At 36.9% G+C, this 21,890-nt stretch overlaps 1 protein-coding gene across 1 annotated transcript in view; it reads right to left on the bottom strand.

Annotated features, from left to right (window-relative positions):
* prkcq (protein kinase C, theta) overlaps window positions 1–21,890 on the bottom strand; it is a 144,995-nt gene that overhangs the window by 3,925 nt on the left and 119,180 nt on the right. The window contains 7 exon segments of the mRNA XM_028814114.2: window positions 9,908–10,036; window positions 10,499–10,687; window positions 12,765–12,797; window positions 12,799–12,904; window positions 13,127–13,189; window positions 18,205–18,296; window positions 20,408–20,581. Coding sequence (XP_028669947.1) covers window positions 9,908–10,036; window positions 10,499–10,687; window positions 12,765–12,797; window positions 12,799–12,904; window positions 13,127–13,189; window positions 18,205–18,296; window positions 20,408–20,581 — 786 coding nt within the window.

The raw sequence follows: 21,890 nt of genomic DNA, 5'->3' as shown, positions 1-21,890 counted from the left end.
TTGAAGTTGGAACATGTCGTTGCTGCTATAGACCTGGCAGTGGCTCTTCAGCACAGAGAGGGTTCCATTCTCCTTAGTCAGTCAGGTCATTTAGAGAAGCTTGGTGAGCTGAACGTTTTTAGAAGGTTTTAGTTACTGTCAGAGCCCAAATGTATTAACTGTTTGTGAATTATCTCTTACAAATGTTCCAATAATTCAGTCTAACCTGAATTATTCTGACTAGAGCAAGGGGAGAATGGAACTACTGTTATGTATTATTTATTGCAGGGTTTTATATTATTTTATCTTTCAACAGGTAATCACAGATATTGTTGCATTTTTTGCTTATATGTAGTAATAAGTTGTAGACAGAGCTTGTTTGACATCAATCAACTGCATAATATATCTACAGAAAATATCAAGTGTCTAAAGTTCTTAAAAATTGGTAATACATTCTTTTCTCCTCTTTCATTTCCACTACTTCTTTCATTTAATAATGTCTTCAGCTTTCTGTTTTGTTGGCACTAGTGTAGTATGAAGCTTCATGTGGTAACAGCTTCAAGGCCCTGACTGTGTGGCAAATATTCTTCCTCCCATTTTGGTCTGGGTTAGCATAACATAATATGGATTTACCAAGTCTGGATGGCTGAGCACCAAACTTTCAGACCTATTACTCAGTTATTGGGCCCTGAAGGAGATTTTTTAAGGCTTGATGCCTATAATGATGTGAAACTCTACTTGCCATTTGAAAAAAAAAACAATCAGAAAAACAGTGGCCTTGTTGTAACCTCAGATAACAGGGGTTGACAACACAAACTACACATTTTAATAACACAAACAACTAATGCATTAAAGCTGCACCCAAATTCACTTTATTAGGATTCTCTGAGTTTTTTGGTATGTAAACGAGGAAGATGTTTATGTTATCTATACTAATAAAAGGCAAAGCCCTCACTGACTCACTCACTCACTGACTGACTCACTCATCACTAATTCTCCAACTTCCCGTGTAGGTGGAAGGCTGAAATTTGGCAGGCTCATTCCTTACAGCTTACTTACAAAAGTTAGGCAGGTTTCATTTCGAAATTCAAAGCGTAATGGTCATAACTAGAACATATTTTTTGTCCATACACTGTAATGGAGGAGGCGGAGTCACGTATCGCGTCATCACGCCTCCTACGTAATCACGTGAACTAAAAACAAGGAAGAGATTTACAGCACGAGTCACACACGGGAACGAAGGTAAATGACGTTAATTTTTGACTGTCTTTTAATACTGTGTAAGCATACATATTAACACATGTGCAATTAAACGTGTGCATTTACGGGGTGATTTCTCAGGCTTAAAAGCTCGCCTTTTACTAAAAAGGTAAATGCAAAAGTATTTTCAATCAGTTTATTGAAACGCTCACGTTAAGGATTGCAATAACATATTCGCGAGATAAAAGAACGAAGTAGGGGGAAATGGAGGAAGAGCCGCAAACAGCGAAGAGCAAAAAATTAATTAAACAATTGAGAACGGAGCGAGTGAAGCATACAAGCATGTTCATAAGGGAAACAAAGCACGGTGTAAAACGTAAGTTTAAATTAAGTTTATAGAAACGCTCCCGCTGCGGATTGCAATAACATATTCGCGAGATAAAAGTTTAATGAGAAGACACGAGGTATAAACGAACCACACGCCGTGGCGTAACGTTAGGGGCAACAGTTTCAACCATTCTATGATCTGCTTCTCGCAACTGAAAGACGGCACATGGCGGATGTTAGCCGACTTGCTGACTGCAACGTTAGGGGCTTCAACTATGGCGCTGACGCCACATCTCAGTGCCAACACTTTGCAGATTCTACTTAAAAGACACGCCCTCCTCACTGGACAGTTAAAAAGACCAATCAAACTAACGATGACATCAAGTATTACCCAATCAAAAGTAGGAAAGGAGGCATCTTCATAAAATGCGTGTGGGATGATTTGCATGACACGCTGCTTTAAAAAAAAAAATGATAAAAAAAATACGGGATAAATCCCGTCCAGTATTGATTCAAAACGGGACGCGCAATTTCATTCTCAAACGCGGCACGATTCCGTATTTTAAAGGATGGGTGGCAACCCTACAGTGCCAGGTAACCACCCATACAATCACATTGTGATTCAGACTAGGAATGCAATGAATGTAATTACCCCGATCTACATACAAGGCGAAAGTCTTGCAACATTCAAAGATGATGGTTTGGGATAATTAGTACTTATTAAGTACACCATGGAACATAAAAGAGCTTATGAAGCCTTGAACCGAAAAAAGCAAGATCTCAGAGATCGTAAAAAAAAAAAAAAGGAGGTAATGTCGTTTTACTCGCTGTAGATTTTAGTCAAACATTACCAGTTATTCCACGAGGGAGACCAGCAGATGAACTCAACGCGTGTTTAAAATCCATGCTTCTCCCACGGTCGGTTATATGTCGCGTGTTCTCGGGTAGGTACACCAAAAAATGTATACATTTAAGCATGTAATGGGCAAAGAAAAAATGAGGTATACCCGAAGGCACTGCAGTAGTACTCAATGTAACTTTACTTCTTAAATGTTAATGTTTTACTGTTTAATAATTTATACGCTTCTTATATATTGTTCAAATTCTTTTATCAAAATACCAGTGACAGCGCAATGCATGATAACATGGAGTGAATACACCATACGCATCTGCCCACGGCCGCCCTGGTGTGCGCAGATAGGAGTTGATTCTAAAATAAAATAAACATAAAAAGAGTAATACAATCATCACCCATAAAGTGGATAGCAGACGTGACGTATTATATGTGTACCAGATTTCAAGTCAATAGGTGAAACGGTTTGCAAGCTACAGGTGATTTAAAATCCTGGACAGACCAACGAAAAGCCACGGTAGCAAATTATAGAAGAAGATTTTACTGTTTAATAATTTATATTTATATGAAATGTGCTTCTTATATATTACTTCATATTCTCATATGATAATGATGTTAATGTTGTTTATATTGATTTCTATGTTATTGTAAGTGCATCTATGTGTGTATATGTATGTATGTATGTATGTATGTGTATATATATATATCTATAATAATAAAAGGCAAAGCCCTCACTGACTGACTGACTCACTCACTCACTCACTCACTGACTCACTCATCACTAATTCTTCAACTTCCCGTGTAGGTGGAAGGCTGAAATTTGGCAGGCTCATTCCTTACAGCTTACTTACAAAAGTTAGGCAGGTTTCATTTCGAAATTCAAAGCGTAATGGTCATAACTGGAACATATTTTTTGTCCATACACTGTAATGGAGGAGGCGGAGTCACGTATCGCGTCATCACGCCTCCTACGTAATCACGTGAACTAAAAACAAGGAAGAGATTTACAGCACGAGTCACACGCGGGAACGAAGGTAAATGACGTTAATTTTTGACTGTCTTTTAATACTGTGTAAGCATACATATTAACACATGTGCAATTAAACGTGTGCATTTACGGGGTGATTTCTCAGGCTTAAAAGCTCACCTTTTATCAAACGCGGGGAACAAAGGTAACTGACGTTGTTCACTGTCTTTTAATACTGTGTAACCATACATATTAACACATGTGCAATTAAACGTGTGCATTTACGGGGTGATTTCTCAGGCTTAAAAGCTCGCCTTTTACTAAAAAGGTAAATGCAAAACTATTTTCAATCAGTTTATTGAAACGCTCCCGTTAAGGATTGCAATAACATATTCGCGAGATAAAAGAACGAAGTAGGGGGAAATGGAGGAACAGCCGCAATCAGCGAAGAGCAAAAAATTAATTAAACAATTGAGAACGGAGCGAGGTTAAGCATACAAGCATGTTCATAAGGGAAACAAAGCACGGTGTAAAACGTAAGTTTAAATTAAGTTTATAGAAATGCTCCCGCTGCGGATTGCAATAACATATTCGCGAGATAAAAGTTTAATGAGAAGACACGAGGTATAAACGAACCACACGCCGTGGCGCAACGTTAGGGGCAACAGTTTCAACCATTCTATGATCTGCTTCTCGCAACTGAAAGACGGCACATGGCGGATGTTAGCCGACTTGCTGACCGCAACGTTAGGGGCTTCAACTATGGCGCTGACGCCACATCTCAGTGCCAACACTTTGCAGACTCTACTTAAAAGACACGCCCTCCTCACTGGACAGTTAAAAAGACCAATCAAACTAACGATGACATCAAGTATTACCCAATCAAAAGTAGGAAAGGAGGCATCTTCATAAAATGCGTGTGGGATGATTTGCATGAGACGCTGCTTTAAAAAAAAAATGATAAAAAAAATACGGGATAAATCCCGTCCAGTATTGATTCAAAACGGGACGCGCAATTTCATTCTCAAACGCGGCACGATTCCGTATTTTAAAGGACGGGTGGCAACCCTACAGTGCCAGGTAACCACCCATACAATCAGATTGTGATTCAGACTAGGAATGCAATGAATGTAATTACCCCGATCTACATACAAGGCGAAAGTCTTGCAACATTCAAAGATGATGGTTTGGGATAAGTACACCATACAACATAAAAGAGCTTATGAAGCCTTGAACCGAAAAAAGCAAGATCTCAGAGATCGTAAAAAAAAAAATAGGAGGTAATGTCGTTTTACTCGCTGTAGATGTTAGTCAAACATTACCAGTTATTCCACGACGGAGACCAGCAGATTAACTCAACGCGTGTTTAAAATCCATGCTTCTCCCACGCTCGGTTATATGTCGCGTGTTCTCGGGTAGGTGCACCAAAAAATGTATACATTTAAGCATGTAATGGGCAAACAAAAAATGAGGTATACCCGAAGGCACTGCAGTAGTACTTAATGTAACTTTACTTCTTAAATGTTAATGTTTTACTGTTTAATAATTTATACGCTTCTTATATGTTGTTTAAATTCTTTTATCAAAATACCACTGACAGCGCAATGCACGATAACATTGAGTGAATACACCATACGCATCCGCCCACGGCTGCCCTGCTGTGCGCAGATAGGAGTTGATTCTACAATAAAATAAAATAAAGATAAAAAGAGTAAAACAATCATCACCCATAAAGCGTGTGTGTGTGTATATATGTGTATATATATATGTTGATATGTGGATGTGTATATGTATATATATATATATGTATATATATATATATATATATATATATATATATATGTAGATATGTATATATATGTGTATATGTATATGTATATATATGTTTATATGTGTGTGTGTGTATTTTATATATATAAAACACAGCAACACTCATAACAATGACAACACAATTACATTGACAATCATGTTACGTTATTTTTAAAATGTTTCCTTTTTTTTTCATAACCTCTTTAACACACTACTTCTCCACTGCGAAGCGCGGGTATTTTGCTAGTATATATATATATATATATATATATATATATATATATAAAAAAAATATATATATAAAAAATATATGTGTATATGTATATATAATATATCTGTATATGTGTGTATATGTGTGTGTATATGTGTATATGTATATATATATATATGACAGCAACACTCATAACAATGACAACACAATTACATTGACAATCATGTTACGTTATTTTTAAAATGTTTCCTTTACTTTTTCATAACCTCTTTAACACACTACTTCTCCGCTGCGAAGCGCGGGTATTTTGCTAGTACTGTATATATAGCCAACTTGTTTGATTAGCTAACCCAATGAAGTGATTTGGGGAGCAGAAGTATGTGTAGGTGTCAAAGGCCACTTCACAGGGATACAAACTGAAAGGGGTTCCAACCCATCAAATGGCAATGCCAAACCCAGACCTACACTTCCACACAGTGGTACAGTTTTACAGAAAACAAATGACTAAATCATGTACATATAACACAGGATGGCAATACAGCTCCTGGAAGATCCCCATACAAACATCGAAAAGACATGATATCACACACAACAGCTATAACTATTGACAAGCACACTGGGGCTCGGGTGCATAAAGGGGGTAAAGCAATCTGGGTCTCCTGTAGCTGTGCGGCAGCCGTAATGACCACTGTGCCACCCCAAATATAAATGTTTAATTGAGATTTCAGTCTGCAAATACATATGCAGATACTTGCATTAGCATTTTAGATTTTTCTATTTTATTTTGAAGAATGGCAGGAAGACAACATATGACAATAAATGCAGCCACAGAATCAAAGTAATGTAAAACATTCATTTCCTTCCTTTTGGAAGTGTGGTAATAGATTGTATGACTCTTCTCTTCTTGTATAACTACGCAGAAAACAAGGAAACTGTTAAAATAATTAGGTAATATTTGTATAATGAGAGCAAGAAGCACTACTGACAGAATATATGCTGGATTTCTCTTCTGTAATTTTCAGAGCTGGTCTTACCAACAAATTAAAAACAGTATACATTCTGAAAATTTTTCTTGCTCCAGGGAAGGGTATGTCACATCATTCCTTGCTTGAGTTAGCAATAAAATCATTTAAACATTCATTCATAAATAACCCTCATATAATCAAATATTCCAGACATCCATCCATCCATTTTCCAATTCGCTGAATCTGAACACAGGATCACGGGGGTCTGCTGGAGCCAATCCCAGCCAACACAGGAACAACACAAGGCAGGAACAAACCCCAGGCAGGGCACCAACCCACCGCAGGGCACACACTAGGGACAATTTAGGATCACCAATGCACCTAACCTGCATGTCTTTGGACTGTGGGTGGAAACCTCAGCACCCGGAGGAAACCCAGGCAGACACGGGGAGAACCTGGGAAGCAAGGTGAGAGTGTTATTCCAGGTCTCCTAACTGCAAGGCAGCAGCGCTACCACTGCACCATCGTGCCGCCTATTCCAGACATCTTTAACCTATATAGTGTTTAATTCATTGAAGGTCAATAGGTATTTGGGCCTATAGAAATTTGTGTAAATCAGGTGCACACATCTTTTGAAACAGTATTTTCCCATAGTCTATTAGCTTATTTCAAAGCGTGGAACCTTATATTATATTAGGTAATGTTGTGAATGGGACCTTTCAATTAAAATCTCAGGTAAGGAAAAGAATTCAAGATACATTCCTTATCAATTTGTGCAAATAATGGTATAATTCAGCTAAAAAGTATACTTAGCACACACCTCTCTCTAGTAAAATCATCCAATATTTATCCACAACAAGATCTGAATTATGCACAAAGTACTCCTGTACTTACGTTGATTAAGTCTTAAGTTTTAGGAATGGCCCACACAACAATCATACTTTGAATACTTTGAAGGCAAAGAGTTTATCGTAAGATCGTCTTGTATTACTCCTAATCCTCTGATACTATATGGAGTGGCGTCAGATGGAATAACATTCTACAATAAAACATTTATTCTGATAGCTTACACTATATTGTTTGTTTTTAATCTTATTTTTCTCAGTTGAAAGTACTTTAACCCATACTCCATAACTGAATGGATGCCTTTTGTAAAAATTTTGAAAACAGCTTTTTTCATATTATTTTAAGAATTCATTAATGCTGTTCTAAAACAAACATGCTGGGCCTCTCTTTGTCCTCTTTTATGTTTCATTGTATTTGAGGAATTACTTCATTTTGGGCTTGTAGTTCACACTATAAAGAGGAGAAGTGTTGGGTTGGATTTATTTTAAAATGAAACATAAATGTTTGGAATATAGTGCTGATTGTATATTTGAAGTGTATTTTACTTAGGCTTAGAAAAAAAAAAACCTCTTTCAATATCATCTGTGGTTTGTTTAATGCTGTTAACAGAATGCAATCATCTTTGATTTCCTTTCACCATTTTAAGCAAAAGATCAGTGGATGTGTCCTACTGGGTCTGCATTGACCTTACCTTTGTAAATGTCAGAGACGGTGCTTTTAAACTCCCAGGATATTTGACACATTCAACTTTCCTGGTAATACTAGACCTTTTCTCTTCTTTGATCTTGCTACATATAAAGGTAGCTAGGACACTTGAAAGCTTGCATTCATCATTTTTTGAAAATAAATTTATATTTTGCAACATTTTGGAATATAAACAAATATGAGAACAGACAGCCAATAAAATGGGTTTGTTTTAGGGTGCAGTTACTGTTACTATAAAATCTGGTGGCAGAAGAAATATCCTGAAAGCCTTTAATGCAGACAACATCATGCAGTCACCAGTAGATGCCATTGCTTATTTTAAGAATTTATAAAAGAAGTGCATTGTGTGCAGCCTGACCACTGTCTTATTATGCTTCTAGCATATGATGTCTTCTTTCACGCTTTGATCGTTTCGAAATAAAATGGCCTTGAAAGACTTTCATCTAACAGTCATAATTCATTCTGTTTCAGAGAAGGACAGCTCAGAATATTTCAGCAAAATACACAATGATGCTGTTTGTTGGTATAGGGGCTTTTGTTTACAGCAGCTTATGGTAACATTTAAGCTACTATGGGACAGTGTAATTTAGTAGCCATCCTGCTAATTTTACATGTACTGCAATACCAAATTAAACACTGTTCAACTCAAATAATCTCATGAGTAGAAAGCTGTTACCTATGGAAAAACTCCCATGTATCTTGCGAAAATAAGATTGTTGAAATTTTTAATCTGTTTATGTATGGACAGTAAAAGCATTTAGTTTTGAGTCTAAAAATTTCAAAATTAGAGATGCAAATCTTTTTTATAATCTAAAAAATAAAATCTATCTATCTATTGTGGCGGCCGGCCGGTCATGGACCCCGGCTGGAACGCCCCTTCATTATATGCTCGGGGGGAGCAGCCATGGACGGTGCAATACCTCCCCCTGGACGCTAGATGGCAGCTCCCCTGGGTTGGAGCGTTGCCTCAGTTTCCTGCAGGGCTCCATGGGAATTGGAGTTGGGGGCAGCCCTGTTGGGTCCTGCAGGCGCCGCCAGGGGGGGCTGCAGCTGGAACTCTTGAGCCCTTATGGGCAGTGTTTTCACCACACCCGGAAGTACAGCCGGAACTCGGCAATCAAGCGTCTGGAGCACTTCCGGGTGAACTATAAAAGGGGCCAGCAGCCACCACTCGAGAAGCCAGAGTTGGGAGGAGAAGAATGAGCATGCCAGGGAGGAGTGGCAGAGAAGAGAAAGAGTGCGTTATTGTGTGATTGTGCTTGGGACTGAAGGACATGGGGAAGACGTGAGCCCACAAGTGAAGAAAAAAATAAATCTTTGTTTATTTTACGTGTGCCTCTGTGTCCAGTCTATGTCGGGTCGGGCACCTATATAGCGCCTTTTTTTATCTATCTATCTATCTATCTATCTATCTATCTATCTATCTATCTATCTATCTATCTATCTATCTATCTATCTATCTATCTATCTATCTATCTATCTAATCGCTTACACCCCAGCCTGGCCACTTGTGTGTATATATTTATATGATGTGTGACCACATTTAGATAAAATCAAGAGATTAAGTGGTGTATCTGACAGGCAAGTGGCCACAGCTACTAATGAATGTCAAACATATGTGGGTGTTTTGGGTTTTGATTATTATTATACCTTAGTTTAGTTTCCTTTCCTCTTTGTGTGCACAGAGGACTAAACAAACACCAAAAAAGAAAAAGAAAGACTTAAATGTATCAGCTGGTGTGATTTTTATTTGCTTATTTTGGGATTCTTAGTAGCTATATGTAGTACATACTGCACATCCTACAGAAAACAAATATAGCTGAAGGTTAATTCCATGCTGACCTTAAAAAAATTAAAAATCATTCTAGATACATTTGTTTCTGGTGGTTAAGCTTTCATTAGGTGGGGGTGAAGGCTCAAATTGCATTCATAATGTTCATTTTATGTTTTTTCTGCATTAAAAATAACCTTTAGCTATGTTTTTCCCTATTGCAGATGCATTTTGAGAGAGGTATTCCCTACTTCAAACACACTGATCATCTTACCACACAAGGTTTGAAAGGTGGCTCAATTTCCCTGTTTTCCAGAGCTTGCCAGTTGATGGTTCGGAAGAATGCATGCTGGCGAATTGTCCCCCTTACTCCAAGCCTCTGCTCAGGTTCTCTCACAAACAGCTAAAATCAAAATATCACAATTAGAAAAGCAAGGCTCACTTTACTTAATTTATACCAATATAGTATTAAACTTTCAGCTGAGAGAAGAACAAGAAATAAGTCACAGCTATAGCAAATATAAAGCAAACAGCTTCCATATAATTGATTGCCTAAATTAAAATCAATTTATCCTGTTGGAAGTATTAATGAGGCCAATAGGTTAAAAGGAGTTAAGCGGGATCTGCAGTAATAACTTAGATTTAGCACACTGTATTCCTTAGATAGGAGCCTCTGTTAATCATAAATCATTCAATGCAACCATACAGAGACATCAGATCCTCTTGAGGCTTTACCTAATTATTTGAAGACAACAAAATTGAAAACATGTATTTATTTTGTTGTCTTATTTCGTTAGGAAGATACTATTAAAGTAATTTAGAGTAATGATCAATCCTGTATTCTCTCCTGCTTCCCACTTCTTACTTTGACAAGAATATCTTTGCAGTCTTTAGGGAGAGCACGGGGGTAGAAAGGGTCATCTGTGCGGATGGACTGAAACAACTCCTCTTCATCATTTCCATGGAAAGGTGATTGACCTATTAGCATTTCATACAGCAGGACTCCAAAGGACCACCAGTCAACAGAATAGCCATACTTTTGTCCAAGCAAAATCTGCACAGAAATGGGGAAAGCAGAGCTAAAGGAATGTAATATAAAACATCCAGCGTAAAGATTTACGTTCAAAAAATCCAGACAGTTTGTTTAAATTAAAACGTATCATTGTTTGCTTTAAAACATTCTTGCATAGAAATATACATCTAATTCAAGACCAACAACAAATTCACATACCTAAGTTATTTGTACAAAGATTGAGACACAATGCTTTTTCAAGCTTTTTCAGTACAGCTGTATAATATTACACTTTCATTTTCAGAATATATTACTAGGTATAAAACAACAACTGATGTGTAAAACTGAAAATTATGAACTATTTCATTAAATCTTTGAAATTAGGGTCAAAGTAAACTATGACTATAATTGCACTTTATAAACTTGCTTCTCTAATTCATGGTCATGGCCTTTACTTACTGAATGTGAGGCTTATTTTGTTGCAGGGCCTTACCAAGTGCATACCCACACTAGGCCAATCTACAGTTACAAATGACTTTAATGAGCATTCTCAGGAAGCAGTGGCACCAGGCATTTGTGACATGTGGATAAAGTTGCCCCTTCTGCTATTGAAAGGAGACTTTAGAGTGTGCATGTGATCACTAGAGGGGCATCATTGAATTGGGGTTGCACCGAGGTGTGCTTGCAATGTGAGAACTTCCGTAAGTTTGGTTTTTTTTCTGGATACTCTGGTTTCCCTCCCATGTCCCAAAGCTGTGGTTGTTTTATGATAATTGTGAAAGGGCCTATTGAGTGCATGTGTTTCTGGGACCTGTGATGGACTAGTAACCTAACCAGACCTGCTTTCTGATTTGTGCCCAGTGCTTCCAGGATAGGCACCAGCCTCCCACAACCTTGAACTGGATTTAGAAGGTCTGAGAACGTTATGTTATATTCTTCATTTCTCGCTGATATTATCTTAATATAGACTATTTGTAAATTTAAGTTAATTTGAGGTTCGTTTTATAAACATAAGTTATATTAAAGACTAACAATATTTAATGCAATGATTTGTATGTACTTTATAAGCATGTTTATTTTACATATTTGTGTTCTGAGTTTTTATATTACATTTATAAAGGTTCACAATGCTCTGAAATTGCTAATGCAAGTGCTCTGAATTCAGTCAGGGATCATACAGTCTGAATAATGTGCCTGGAAAATGCATGGCAAAAAGGATATATATTAACAGAGGAACAATAATGAGTCAAAAAATATAATACATAGATTTAAAGTAAAAAAAAAATAAAAAGCAAACAAATATGAAAATGTACATACTTGAAAAGACAAACAATAAAAAAGATATACAAACAAACAGTTAGTTGAAAATTTAATACATAAGCCAACTCAAACAAAAAGAAGCTGAATAATGCAGATAAAAACACAATCAGTAAATGGATTGATGCAGCAACATTTGTAAAGAAGGAGGAGGAACATGCACTGATACAGCGTATTGCTGCTCCCACCGCACGACAAACCACTTCAGGATCCCAAAGTAGGACCCGAACACAGCCGTGCAACAAGTGACACCTCAGCACCACGCTAGAACAGTGTGACTTTTTTTTATTTATCGTGGCTGAAGTGCCGTTCCTGCCACCGACCCCCAAGTTTCCCCTGCAAGATGGAGGACTTGCTCACAGGGCTGGATGCAGATTAATGTCATACAATTGCAGGTTAAGGGCTTTGCTCAAGAACCTCCCAGAGTGGAATCGCTTCTGGCATTTACAGGATTTGAGCTGACAACCTACCAATTGCTGGCACAGATCCCTAGCCTCAGAGCCACCACTCTGCCTACACTTTTGAAGAAAAGGTTTAAAAATATATATATTAATATTTAGGTTGGTTGGAAACAAACGTTAACCTCAGAATCAAACAATAATAAAATCAAAATAAAATTAAAAATTGATATAAAAAACAGTTCCATTAGCAAAAATATATTAAACACTTTCAAATACTTTCATAAGAATATATTTTGCCACTGTAACCATGTTTGTCTGTATATCATTGACAGTCAATTTCTGTAAAAATCACATGGTTCCAGAAAGGTGGTTAGTATTAAAAGAGTACAATCAGCACACACCTCAGGAGCGATGTAGTCTGGTGTTCCACAAAAAAGTGCAAGTCTTGGCTTCTTCAAACATGTTCTCCTTACACATTCCAAAATCTGCTATCTTTATGTGTCCATCTCTGTCTAATAGCACATTATCTAGTTTTAGATCTCTTTTGAAAAAAGAAGAAGAAACAGTAGATGTAAACTCAAATAGCTACTAGAATTGGTAAAACAATGTTTCAGTAAGACCACTGCTTGCTGCCATTGGTAAATTACATGAACAAGACAAGGCCTGCAGTTTTAAACACAGTTGATCTTAACAGCTTAGTTCAGGAATGCCTCCTGTTAGAGAAGCACGTTTTTGCTACAAGCAATGCTCATGGTAAATATACCTGTATATTATGCCTTTTGAATGAAGAAACTGGAGGCCACAAACAATTTCTGCAGCATAAAACCTGAGAGAAAATACATAAAAATAAAAAGCGTACATTACTTTGGCAGAAATGAGTTAAAATGATATCTGGATACTAGTGATTCTGTACACACTACACATAACAATGTCCAGTAAAAGCTGGGACAACAATAAGGACCTACAGTTCAAATTAGTGTCTCATAAACTCTCATAAAGATGGCAGCTCTTTGACTCATCTACTAGATGGGCAACTAGTGATGTTTTCCCTTAATTTAATTTTAATATTGAATCAAACCTTTATTTGTTACTTAGGAAAAAACACTGTCCACCAAAAACTCACATCAACTGATCAACAGCTTATCTAAAAATGCAGCAGGCGCTAAGCTTGATTTTGCTCTGGTCCAAATGTTAGTGCTTTGCAGCATAGTTTATGGAAGGACATTTTAAAGTGGTAACCTGCAGCACACCATTCAAAAACTGGATGAATAATACAAATTATTTTAAAATAAAAAATGAGAAGTTGTTCTTGAACAGAGGCACAATCAGTTAATTATTAATCCAAACCATCTGCAAATGTATTTGTGTTTTTGCCCAGCATTCCCCATCTACTATCACACAATTACTTTATTACTTTAGATAAGTGAGGTTCAATTTAAGGACAATCAGGATTTAATAATGTTTCTTCAATGCTTTTTCCCTCATTAACATGTACAACTAACAAAATTGATTCTATTGATTTTTAAGCAAAAGAATAACTCTCACGACCCTGACTAGGATATTTTGTCACAGCTGTAGGTCACTAGGGGTTTGCTTTTCTTCTCGACTTGTGTCATGCTAGAAATTTTTTTACATCTTTCCACTTTCTTGTCACCAATTACTTGACCTTTGGTATGTTATTTAGATTTATTTGTTAATATTGTAGATTGGCGAAGGTGATGAAAGGTCAGAAATATTGTCATACAGCTCAGTGTTTTTGGGTTCTTTTTCTGGGCAAGTCCCTGTTCCTGTAGAATTTATGTTCTTGCTGTGTCTGTACACATTTCTTCTGTGTACTGCAGCTTCTTCCTGCACTCAAAATATGTGAGTGTTAATCTTATTACTGAAACTAATACGACTAAGTTTGGGTGTAGATGCAAGTGTGTCCTACGATAACTGGGATCTCACTCACTTTAACTGGTTTCATGTGCAAAGTGCTGCCAAGATAGATGCTAGTTCTCTATGGCCTTAAAAAGGGAGAACTGAGTCCTCTAACTAGGCGGATGACTAATATTACACTTGACTAAGTTTCACAATTGATTATGGACTTTTTTGGATTGGTTTGTGTAACATTTCTCTGGACTTATGACTGTGAAATGTAATAAGAGGTTTTGAAAATGGAAGGGTAAATTGAGGAATGTTGTTCAGGCACTGAGTGAATGTACTGTAAAATACGTTTAGGAAAAGTACCAGATGGGATTCAGTAAGTTTATAATGAAGCTCAGCAATATAAAATACAGTTAAAACATAAAAGTTACATGGACATCTTGACAGAAAACATGCCATCTTACATGAGATAAATCTTCAGCATTTGTCATAAAGCTGCTATAAATCATGGAAGGCCCAGGGCTTGTTCATGATAGACTGAAAAAGGTGGGATTGTTCAATAAAACCAAGGTCTGGTCTTAATCCATCTGCAAACCTAGGTAAATTAATTTGGTTTATTGAACCTTGCTAATGCTGTTATTAAATCAAGTGCAGTACATAATATTGACAAGCCTGAATACACAATCAACATGGACCTTACACTACTGCCATATGACTTATCAGCATTTTGTGGAGGTATAAATAGAATGCATCATTTATTATACAAGAGATAAAATGAGCCAGGGCAGGAGTATGTCAAACCTGTGAAGCATGGAACATCACTGGTTACATGAAGTCCTTCTTAAAGAAGAAAATGCTATTTAGCAAAAGGATTGTTTATTAGTAGTTGATGAACACAATTAAGAAGTATGGAATTTAATCTCACCTTTACAATACGGGGTTTGACGCTATGCACCGAAACCTACTTTTTCTATTCATCTATTTTCTAAACTTGTTTATTCAAATGCAAGACTATAGGGACCAATCCTAGGAATGTGTTGATCAGCTTTGGACAGGATGCCAGCTTATCACTGGGCATACTTAAGAACATACCCACACTCATCCTGCTGGGACAACTGAACACAAACTAACCTGATCTGTATGTTTGTGGGATGTGGCAGAAATCTGGAGTTCCAGAAAAGAACCTACATAGACACAGTTCCATCAACCCAAACTGGAAAAGAGTTATATTCTGTGCAGCTCCACTCTCTCGTCACAACCATAGATAGTCTTGAACCGAGATGAGCTTGGCAAATGAGGACATATACAGTACATGTAGCAAAGGCTTGGTGCTAAAAGTGCTCAGTGCTTTTATTAAAACCAAAAGAACAAGCAATATTCCATAAAAGTGCAGTGCAACAAATGATCTAAACTAAATAGTCAATAAATAAATAATCCAATAAAACCAAGGTGAAAATGAAGGTTAAAAATCCAAATATATAAACCCAGTAACATGAGATTAAAATCCAGAGACTGTACTTCCATATAAAAATGAGCCCCAATGCTCCCTTCTTAAACCAACATCTCCTCTTTGAGACACTCAACTGAAAGGTGCAGTCAACCCAAAGTTCCTGACTCAGGTCCCCATTGCCAGGCCTTCAGCATCCATGGGGCACTGTGCCGTGCCGCACACGTCTCCCACCGCCCGTTCTTAAGGAGTCTGTGGGAATCACCACATAATGGGCCATTCCTACTCCCAAGCATCGCTCAATAGGAGCGCCCCTTCTTCAGTCCCAGGCTCCTATCACTAAAGCTCACCGCAGACCACCTGCCTCCATTCCTCTCTGCATAGGCTGTCCTGATCCTGCCTCTCATTCTCCCTTTCTTTCTCTGTTCTTCTTTCCTTTCACCCAACATTCCACTCTGTTCTTGTTCCTTCTCTCTTTTGTTCTCTCCCCCCTTCCCTCTGTCATGCAGGGTCCATTATGCGGCCTGATCAGGTGCAGAAGTCAGTCTCCACCCACTCTGAGGTGTGAATGAGCCACCTGACTTGTCCGCTCACATTTGCATGATCAGCCAAGCACTGCAGTCAACCCCAGAGCAGTGCCATCATGCGCACACCCGCACCTGTCCTCAGCCTACATGCTCTCAGGGCGTCATTATTTATTTTAAAACCTGCACTGCACCATGGACTACTAATCACATATTCTATTTTTTTTTTAAAGATCACACTAAATGTGTTAACACCTATGCTAAGTTGTATGATCACACAATAATATCACTGAGTTCAAGAGATTTTATAACTAAAACAACAGATCAGATCAACCCTGCTGTCATGAAGATGGACAAAGCCAAATATAGGTGGCAAATCCCAGAGGAGAACCAATTTCAGCCAGGCAGAGATTCATTTTCTATCAGGACAATGACCCAAAACACAGATCAAAAACTACAAAAGATTGGCTTAAACAAAGAAGGTAAAAAAATGTAAAATGGCCCTGCCAAGAGCCCAGACTTAAATCCAACTGAAAACCTGTGCTATGAGCAGGAAGTTACTGTGTGCCGGAGCTTTGTATCTACTTGGCAGACTTGAGGTCTGCACTGAAAAATAAGAAGAAATGTCAAAAATCTAAATCTGGAAAAGCCAAACAGACAAATTCAAGAAAATTCATGGGCAACTATGCCCAAAGTAATTCAAATATACCGTAAAGGGAGTTTTAATTTGTAGTGCAAAATACTGGAAGACAGCTACAATGCATAGCTAAAAGTATATGGACAACCATCCAAATGACTGAGTTCAGGTGTTTGCTACACCCATCACTAACAAGTGCAAAAAATCAAGAACATAGCCACGCAATCTCCACTGACAAACAATGTCATACTCAAGAGCTCAGTAACTTTATAGTGACCTTGTCACAGGATGCCACCTTTGACACAAGTCAGTATGTGAAATTTCTGTTCTTCTAGATCTGCCCCAGTCAACCATACGTGCTGTTAGTAAAAAATGGAAGCATTTAGACGCAACAACAGCTCAGCCATGAAGTGGCAGACCACAGAAACTCACAGAGCAGGCCAGCTAAGTGCTTAAGTACATAACGTGTAAAAATGGCCTATTCTCTGTTGCATCACTCACAACTGAGTTGCAAACTGCCTCTGGAAGCAACATCAGCACAAGAACTGTGTGTCAGGAGTTTCATGGAATAAGTTTCCATATCAAAGCAGTTGCACACAAGCCTAAGATCACTATGTGCAATGCCTTGAGTTAGCTGTAGAGGTGTAAAGCACTCTGCTATTGGACTCTGGAGCAGTGGAAACATGTTATCTGGAGTGATGAACTACACTCCATTATCAGGCAGTGTGAATGATGGATCTGGGTTTGGTGGATGTCAGGAGATCGCTACCTGTCTACTATAAACTTTGGTGGATAAGGGGTAATGATTTGGACTGTTTTTTACAGCCACATTTACTCCATATTAAAGCCCATGGTTTGGGAATGGGATGTCCATCAAGCTTATATTGGTGTGATGGTGGTTCACAAACGTTTGGCCATAGACTGTATGTTAAGTTCTTTGCCCTCCCAAGGAATTTCAATATGTTTTTCTTTTTTCAGATATAGCTTTTGTACCTGTTTAAAAACTAAACCTGGTGTGAATAGCCAATTATTGTTTAGATTCTCCTTGTTTCATTGTCAGCTATGGGTTGAAGAAGGGCTGCTGTATTTATCAACTGCTTTGTTAAATTTAATTTTAGTTGTTAACTGTTTTACTTTTATGCCTCATAAACTCAAAAGATTTAAGAGAAGAGAGTACATTGCAAATAAAAATATTGTGGACCAAAAGAATAAAGAATCAGTATAGACAGTGTCATGCTTCATGCTGTTTTAGCATGAACGTTTAAAATGCGTAACATTTATTTATTTCAGTTACATAAGGTCAATTCTACCATTTCCAAGAAAGATAAAGTCATACGTTAAAAACACACATAATTTGAGTGCCTTACGTAGCTCTGGGTTGATCAAATTTGCTGCAGCTCTGAATGTGGAACATGAGATCACCACCATTCAAATATTCCATCACAAAAAATAGGTTTTCCTATAAAAGAAAGTAATGCAAAAATAAATTAATACTTAACGTACTGACTTTATTTTCCGTTTTCTTTTCTTTATAACTCTGTGAAAGTATAAAGAAACAATAACACAAAGACATAACTAAACATTTCACTCCTAATATGTATGACAAGTAAATATGTAGAAAAGGAAAAACAGCATTTCAAATAAATGAAGGCTGCACTAAAGACAAACAACAACAGAAAAAGAGCAGGATGTTAAATATTTATTAAGCAGAAAACTGCAATAATTTTTTAGTAACGTTTTAGTAAATAAGGCAGACCAAATATTTGCTACTGTATTAACTTTGCAAGCTTTTTAAAAGATAAAGATGTCACTCTGTTTTAAAAGTATAACAGTTTTTTCATGTCTTTGTTTCCTTTTAATTCATTTTTCTGTTTATACTGAAATATGGCTGATACTATGTTCAGAATTTAATTTCTCTAATAATTAAAGAACAAAATTTGTTTCATAGTGTTAGCTTCATGAATAAATGATTCCCATATATTAACAGAAATGTCAGTATTGTACAGGACTGAGGTAATCTACACTATTTTAAAGTACTTTCCTAAAAAATATAATTTCCCTGATGTCATGTTTCCTTATTTTTCGGCAAGATGTGACATGTTAAAAATAACTGCTTCAACAAGAAGATTAAACTACACTGAATAATCTTGCAGTAAACCTTGTGCTTATTACACTGAAGAGTATCAACAAACAAGCAAGAAACAAAAATGAAATTGTTCTCAAACCACAGAAGGTGATGCTCACTGTACAAGTTGGGTCAAAAGTGTTGGAATGTTTTGTTGTGATTGGCTCATTTGCAGATTTTGTTTGTGTGTTTTGATCCTGTGTTTGTTTCAGTACCCCAGCAATACCCTTCTGTAATACAACGTCTATTCACAAAAGGTAAGCATTTAATGCATATTTTCACTATGACAATCCATTCTGTGGCATTTGTATTTTCTTTTGCAGAAATTTCTAAAATCTCTCCGGGGTTGATTGACTGAATTTCTGGTAGTCCTAAAAAGAACTAGTGACGCAAACCTGTCTGGATTCAATTTCCTTTGATAACAATATGTGATTTTTGATTCAACAAACTCTTTTGCAGTCAGAAGCTATTAAAGCAAAACAGCACAAATAGAGTGTAGGAAGCAATTTTGTGACAGGATGAACAACATGCCAATAGTGATGCAACAATTTACACACAACTATAAAGGTACACGCTTCATCACAACTGAACCACATTTTTCCTTGTTCGTTCACATAGACGTTTATCTTCAGTGGTGGGGTCAACAAGGCCACTTTGGCACAATTATCAAAGAAGAGCAGTGATTCGATTTTGGAGGCTAAAGGTATACAATTTATAGAAGATCATTACCAACATATCATGACTATGCCTTCTTGCACCAAAGTGTGGACAGATATATTTAGAAATAGCTGACCACATGTGACTGACAGAGAATGATCAGGATGCCAGACCCATTTATATCAGCTGTTCACATGAATGCTGCTCAAGTAGATTTTGTAACTTGGGTAGCAACTGTTAGACATTGTATAAATACTACAAGCGCTGCAAACCATTAAATCTCTGCACACATTGTTTGGACTCTTTAATTAAAAAGAGACAGTTGTTTTGAAGAAAGCAGTGCTAATGTGTTGCGTTTGTGGAAACACAAGAAAACTTTTCAAACATTATGCACCCATGAGTTTTACATAAAGTAGTTATATTAATTTTAACAAATGCCCTTTGTATACTTTTTGATTTATCCTTTATCACAAAGAGCATGCTAATGGCCGTATTAGTTATGTTGGAGTCTCACATTTGAACACACAGTTCTGGCATGCTGTTCCTTTTAACTTTACGGCTCTTCATAGCAGCCAAAGTTCATTAATGGAGGTATTATAAAATTACCTTTTAACACATACATGTGGAGTCTATGAATACAGAATGAATATGAACATATCAAATCAACGTACAGTACAGTACATGGCGCAAGTTTACTCTCTGTCAACTATAAAAAATTTTCAAACAACTTTCTATTGAAAAGGTTTTACATAAACAAGTAATAATTAGATTTTTACTGAAGCACCTACCTTAGTCTGAAATGTACAATACAAATGGGTAAGAAACGGATGCTCCCACGCAAGAGACAGCACCCTCTTTTCTACCATCGTACATTCAACATCATCATCCATCAGCACCACATCTTTCTTCAAGGCTTTCACAGCAAAAAACTGGCTCGTGGATTTCAGCTCAGCAAGAAAGACCTGCAGTGTTACAAACCAAACACTAGATAATGCTTGATTGATTACGTGTACATTTAACTATACCTCCAACATTAGTTGGCCCCTTTTGTTCCTGCGTAAAATATATTTTTATTTTATATGCAGCCACTCATGTGGAAGCTCTCAAGCACTTAGCATGAAAATTCTGATACAAGTAATATATTGAAAATGTGACAATACATTAATTACTATAATTTTTTTTAATGGTGGGAATCTAGACCACCAAATTTGGTCAGTAGGTAGATCTGAATCTTCAATTCTAACACTTTATGCTAGAAGTTATGGCACAGACAAAAATTTTGATTTTATGTTGCCTGCTGGAGGATAATTGATCCTCATGAAATTTTACAGTATTTTTGTTGCCAACCTCTGAATCAGGTATATGTTTATGGAACTCATTTAGTGCCATTGTATTAATATTTTTATAAAACTAAAAACATTACAGCTTATAACACAGTTTGAAAAAATTAAGGATTTTCACTACATAAGAAACGTGCAAAAAAGTGGCCGTATTTAACATTTGATTTACTAAATTTCTGTATTTCCAAACTGGATGAAGCTTGACTGAGAAGATGGCAACAAATAAAAAGCAAAAAAAAAGTCTAGGCCGTGCTATGGTATGTACAAAAAAGACTGCAGGAAACCTCAGAAAACCTTAAATATATTGAGTTCTGGGGGGATTTGGCCACACTATGTGAATGTGGAGCTACATGTTAAGAAATGTTGCCACAAAGCTGGGTGTTCCATGTTATGAAATAACACGCAACTGATTACTTCATCTTACTCAAACTTACAGACCATATTTATAGACATTGCCTGGTACTCTGTGAATGTGCACAATTTTTAATTAGATTTTTTTAACTTTCATGAAGACTGATTTAATAACAAACACCAGTTAGCAAAAATCCTGGATCAAAACAGTCCCGGGCAAATTTCTTTCATATATTATCAAGCAGCAAATAGTTGTTGACCAGTGAATAACATTGAATATGGAAGGACTGAATTATTATAGAAAATAAGACCCTTCATTCAATGGAAGATGGCCCGGAAGCACAAGAGTGGCCCTTACCTATCCACAACTCGTGGATTGCCTAGGCAAAAAATTAGCTTGAGGTGCATGCACAACCTGATCTTTTTCTTATAAAGTTAGGAAGCTTTCTACTGTCCTTGTAGGAAGAGACTCAATATTGGCGTTATTTTACAGTAGAATTAGTAGATTAATTACTTCTTAAAGATTATAATAAAGAAAGGCTAGAGAGTAGTGTGACTATTACATTTATAAACACAGCTG

The sequence above is a fragment of the Erpetoichthys calabaricus genome, chromosome 1, assembly GCF_900747795.2.
Source record: "Erpetoichthys calabaricus chromosome 1, fErpCal1.3, whole genome shotgun sequence".
Taxonomy (NCBI): domain Eukaryota; kingdom Metazoa; phylum Chordata; class Cladistia; order Polypteriformes; family Polypteridae; genus Erpetoichthys; species Erpetoichthys calabaricus.
The sequence above is the reverse complement of the archived record's forward strand: the minus strand, read 5'-3'. Positions and strand labels throughout refer to the sequence as shown.